Source organism: Diachasma alloeum, unplaced genomic scaffold, assembly GCF_001412515.2.
Source record: "Diachasma alloeum isolate Michigan unplaced genomic scaffold, Dall2.0 Dall_scaffold_00329, whole genome shotgun sequence".
Taxonomy (NCBI): domain Eukaryota; kingdom Metazoa; phylum Arthropoda; class Insecta; order Hymenoptera; family Braconidae; genus Diachasma; species Diachasma alloeum.
This window is the reverse complement of record NW_021680468.1, coordinates 22839-28170: the sequence shown is the minus strand read 5'-3', so window position 1 is coordinate 28170 and position 5332 is coordinate 22839. Positions and strand designations below refer to the sequence as shown.

The 5332-nt window shown below is 35.6% G+C and overlaps 2 protein-coding genes across 4 annotated transcripts in view; one reads left to right on the top strand and one right to left on the bottom strand.

Annotated features, from left to right (window-relative positions):
* Positions 1-1139: 1139 nt before the first annotated feature.
* LOC107040385 (palmitoyltransferase ZDHHC22-like) lies at positions 1140-4591 on the bottom strand. Its single transcript, XM_029126255.1, is given in 3 exon segments — positions 1140-2243; positions 3021-3161; positions 4399-4591. Coding segments are annotated over 2 exon segments (816 nt in total). The 5' UTR covers positions 3044-3161; positions 4399-4591; the 3' UTR covers positions 1140-1450.
* Positions 3785-5332, top strand: part of LOC107040386 (pseudouridine-5'-phosphatase) — a 22606-nt gene continuing 21058 nt past the window's right edge. Inside the window, exons 1-3 of one of the 3 annotated variants that reach the window (XM_015260462.2) lie at positions 3787-3931; positions 4014-4099; positions 4173-4281. In XM_015260462.2, coding sequence (XP_015115948.1) covers positions 4221-4281 — 61 coding nt within the window. In that variant the 5' untranslated portion in view covers positions 3787-3931; positions 4014-4099; positions 4173-4220. Of the gene's footprint in view, positions 4100-4172; positions 4282-5332 lie in introns of all 3 variants that reach the window. The other 2 variants (XM_015260463.2, XM_029126256.1) reach the window with 2 other exon arrangements.

Here is a 5332-nt window from a genome sequence, read left to right as displayed (position 1 = left end):
ATTCACATCGTTCCATTCCATCGGGAGATATTGTCGATTGGAGACAATTTTTTATGGTCACTGAAGGAGGTAAACCATCCATCTAAATCTCGCAATAATCTGCGAAAAATCTTATTCATTTATCTACTATTTGTGAATTAATCCCATGATGTGTATATCGCTGGAGAACAACGAAAACCTTCCAACCGTTCAAACGAGTTGGAATGTTTTCTCTCTTCTTCTCCATTTTCTTTCTCACTCGCACTCGTTAAGTTTGGCGGAGGACGGGCTCGTGCCAACGCGACGGAGAGGACAATGAGTGGGAGCGAGCGCGATACATATTCCTTTCTCACTCAGGGGGGGGGGGGAATAAATATATATAATCGAACATTACTATAGTAAAAAAAAAACAAAATCGGCACAATCATTCAATAGAATCACTGGAAAACTATAGAGTTTTCCAGCAACAGCGCTGGGATTTTCTATGAATTGTTTTACCTACGTATCAATAATAAATATGTCGAGAAAAAGGAAAAGACTTTTAGATCATTAGATTCTGCATTCATTATACTATTGATTATATGTTCGATTTTACATTCCTGACAATTATTACAAAATGCGAGGAGCTACCGTATTGAGAACCCCTTTCCGGTTATCGACAAATTTATCCTCGAGCCCTACCATACCAACAATTCCGTACGCTCCATCGTAGTCCATGCGCCACCGCTACTAATTTTGCTGTTGAACACTACATTGGCCCTGCTCATCTCCCCTATAATCTCTGACATCATGCAGAATAGAGCCATGAAAAAATCTTCATGAAATAAAAAATTCAATAGAGACAGTATTCAAAGTTCTTGGCGCGGAGTTTTCCCACTCATTGTCTCGTATCAATGTAACTTGTAACTTCTGATCCTTGCCAATAACTTTGATCCTGTCTATACTGAATTTTTTATTTCATGAAGATTTTTTTGAAAATCCTATTCAGAATTATCCTCCCCACAATAATCTGATAGCACACTCCATGATCCATTGGACATTTCTTGACTTGGCTTTGATTTTTAGTTCGTTATTTTTCGCAAAATTTCTATGAGAATTGTGGTTTCCAGAAAAAATTGTTTCTCCTTTCCAGAAACGACCCCACAAAACTTTTTCTTGGCGCAGTTTTTTTGCAAAAACATTTGTTTTTGTTTTTTTTAAGGATTGACAAGAATGAACGAAAACTCATCACAGTTTGTATTGAACATAAATGATATACAACACATCAAATAAATACATCAGACTCAACTCTATGAATAATTCTATTCGTTCAGTAGTGGAATCCTGGAGATGGACAATTAAATTTGATTAATTTTTTTAAATGTTCTTTTCATGAATTGTGCTAAATTGATTCATTTTTTAGACTCCCATTAAAATTCCCAAATCTCCTTACTTTTCATCTTAATGTTGTGGTCCCAGAAGCCCATTATAGTCAATTTAAAATGAGGTTCCAACCACCATAGCTTCCAAAAATCTCTCTCAATTCCTGTTTCCTAGTGATGTGAGGGTAATACCTCTATTTCCCACTCAAGCAACAGAACAACTTCCAACTTCCGTACAAGAAACATGCGATGGAAATCGAAATTAAGGCATCAAAGAGGATAGCGAATAACAAGCACGTTCCCTGGCCAGTGATTAAGAAGCTAGCAAGAGCGACAGGAAAACAGAAGTTCAGAAAAACGTTGAAAGCCGTAGAGTTTTCTCCGATAACTTCACTCAGGCTCTCATAAATGCAAGGACCGACGACCGTGGAGGAGTAAAAGCAGGCTAACGATGTATGGAAGCATATCAGAATAAAGTTTCCCATGTTCAATTGAATAATACAACCACCAATGAAGAAACAGTGATGATCTCGAAAATGAAAACACTTTTTGCATGCTCTGCAGTGTTGGGCTGGTCGGTAAGTATAATAGGTGCACTTCTCGCAGTACCGGTATTTCAACTTAGGTGCTGAGTCTTCCTCTCCAGTTATCCTAATAGCTACGCTCGAGATTCTCCCATTTTTTGTGTAATTATCTCGCATTGTTGTGGCGTTATTGCTTATTGTGCAGATCGAGTACCAGTTGAGGTAGACTTGGATCGAGATGAATATGAAGAGGAGGGAGAGACTCTCGTTGAGGTATAGCGTCATTATTGTCACCAGGAGGCTGAATACTAAAGCCAACAGTGGACAGAGTTTTGAGGCTATTTCGTAAAATTTTCCATGTTCAAGTTTCTCCATTTTCCTGGGATAATTCGATGGGAAATAGGAAATCAGTATTGTAGATAAAACCAAAAAATCATTTGATAAATCCCTCTAGAGTCCGGGCTATACAAGATTGTTATAAAAATGTTAATATGTAACTCATCTCTTTACCAAAAATTTTAGTCTCATCATTTTGAAAATATCGCGGAAACTATAGTGGCCATGGAGCAAAATGTTACAAGACCTTTTTCTGAATTAATTAATCAAGTTTTGTATGAAAGCGAACAATTTGTTGCGAACTGAAATAAAAAATATCTACTAGATGAGATATTTTCCCAACGATCACATTCAACTAGTCTGATTCCACCTCCTGCAAGTAACTTGCGGTCGTGTGTGTATTAAATATAAACAGCCCATGCTTCTATTTATATTTTAATTCTCAGATCCAGTGAATTTTCGAGACTGTCCCACTTGCATTTCCTCAAATACTTCGAGGAGAAAATATCTATCTGGTTTGCACGTATGAAAAAATTCTATGGAGAATCAGAGTATTTCCTATAGGATTTTTCTGGTGGGATTTCCTGTAGGATTTCCTATAGGATTTTTCTGGTGGGATTTCCTGTAGAATTCCCTATAGAGTTTTCTATAGAAAGTAACACAAAATTGAGACTCGAAACCAATCGGTCACAAGGGTCAGGATTAGGGTCATAAATCTGATAGGAAATTCTATAGGGAATCTTATAGGAAATCCTATAAGAAATCCTATAGCATTTTTTCATACGTGCACATATGAAACACATGTGTGGATTATACTTACTTCCATTGCATTGTAAATTCCATAGAATATTCTTTTGTTTTTTTTCCGTTTAATTGAAGTCCTTAATTCGCATTTTCATCGATAATGCGATTCGAATTAAGAGATTTTTTTATCCAACTGCGAGACATTCTGATGTGTATCCTAATAACAGAATAATTCGATATTAAACGAACAAATAGATGTATGGAAATAAAATCATCAGAACTCCTTCAATGTCTAAATACAGGCAAAATTACCAAGAATATCAAAGTTTCCTCGTCACAGTTTTCGATTTCATGGAACTAACTATCGCAATTTATTCAAACCGTAAATAGCAGGAAATTGTTTTCCAATTTTAAAATCAATTAATTTTCAAAGCAGCGGGATTTCCTGCTCAAGTAGGAAATTCTCTTACTTCAACTGATCTATAATTACTACGAATATCATGATAATTTCTTCAGTCAATGGATGTTCATGATTAATTTATAATTAGTTGTGTTAAGACATTTCCCTCGATTTGAAAAAAAAACTATGTACTAATAAGAGGAGTTTAACCTTAAACTCAATGATAAAAAACTTAATGAGGCAATATTGGAACAAATTATTATAAGAAACAAATATAATTGTTAAACATAAAACTTACAAAATTGATTTCTTTGTAGTTTTTCACGTTCATTAAATTGTAGGAAATTCACATATAGGAATATATAATTTATGGCAGTTGATACTGTAGATTTCTATTCCCCCACCATTGGATCAATCGCCCACCCTTACGTCTCTCTTAGGGCGCGTTTCGCAATCGACGTAGTAGCAGTAGCAGTACTGCAACCCTATCTAATTTTGCTTTACTGCAGCTACGGTAGTTGATTCCGAAACGCACCCTTAATATATCCTCTCAACCCGTTGCCATTCCACGAGGCATTGTTCCATTGGTGAGCAACGAGTCAACTGGTAACCGTCCAAATTCATTATCGAGAAGTAACATTTGACACCTCTGTTTATGAATTACCCCAGCACCTCCAACTGTCAATCAGATTAATTCGAGTTAATTGATATATACGTCACGAATTTGGCCAAGTGAATCAGATTAGTCTGTTGTAAGTATAAGAAAAGAAAACAAAAATATTGAACAGCCTTGAAATTTTGACATTTAACTTTCCCATCAATTTGCAGATAACTAGTTATTGGCACTGAGTTCGATTGTGGGATTAAGTTATAAAGATGGACAATTCGTACAATAAAGTCACGCATGTTTTATTCGACATGGACGGACTTTTGCTGGGTAAGATGAATTATGATGTAATTTATGACATTGGGTGAAATGTATAGCAACAGTACCGTGAGAATCGCGTGGTACAAGCTTATGCAATCTCACGTATTTCAGTGTTATAGGACTTACTTAAAATCGAAGATATATCATCCATTCCTAGCATTTAAATTGTTGGTGGGAATACCACTCGTAAACTAATATAGGCTGCACATACATAAATTTCTCATTTCTCGATTCTTTCATTCAAAATTGAAGTTTCAATGAATAATGAAACATTGGACACGTTTGTCTCGAAGCTATTTGTAAGTCCTTATATATAAAGGAAAGCATAATGGCTGCCGAATGAAAACTCGAATTGAAAAATGTCGAATCGATTCACCGAAAGTCGAAGTCGAACTGACGTGTTCGATCATGAACGTATGAAACAGAAATAGAGTGTCGTTCGAATAAATTGCCACATGATGTTATCTTCAGAGTCATTGCGGCGGATAAAAGACGCATTCTCATGAGAACTTTCATGAGAATGAGCAATTCGGCCGCGACAGTGCTATTTACGAAAGTACGCTAGAATTACAAATCGGATTTCTAACCTCGAATAAGAAACGAACACCGTGTATACATTAAATACATCAGTGCATATTTTCTATAATACACGCATTTGTTTATAATTAGTGGAATGGGAAATGATTTTTTGGTGATAAAAGTTACGAGCTGACAAGATTAAATTATAGATGATTAATGAACTTGAATGTCGAGAATGCATTGAAAAAAATATATAGAAAATCTAAAAATATTCAATTTTAAATTTTTCATTCGATTTTGGTTATTCGATGGTTTGTTTAATGAAATCAATACTTATATGACAAAATAAAATAATATTGATTTTTTTGCCATGGACCTAATTTTTGGTGAAATTCTGAAAACGGAAGAATTCGTTATAATTCAGGAATAGTACATTACATGCCCGAGCCTTGGAAAACAGATCACCGTCCTCCACGTGCACGATTGCCTTCCGAGTCGAAGGCGAGGATGGGGTTTTTCAGGTCCCGTTACACGAAAAAAA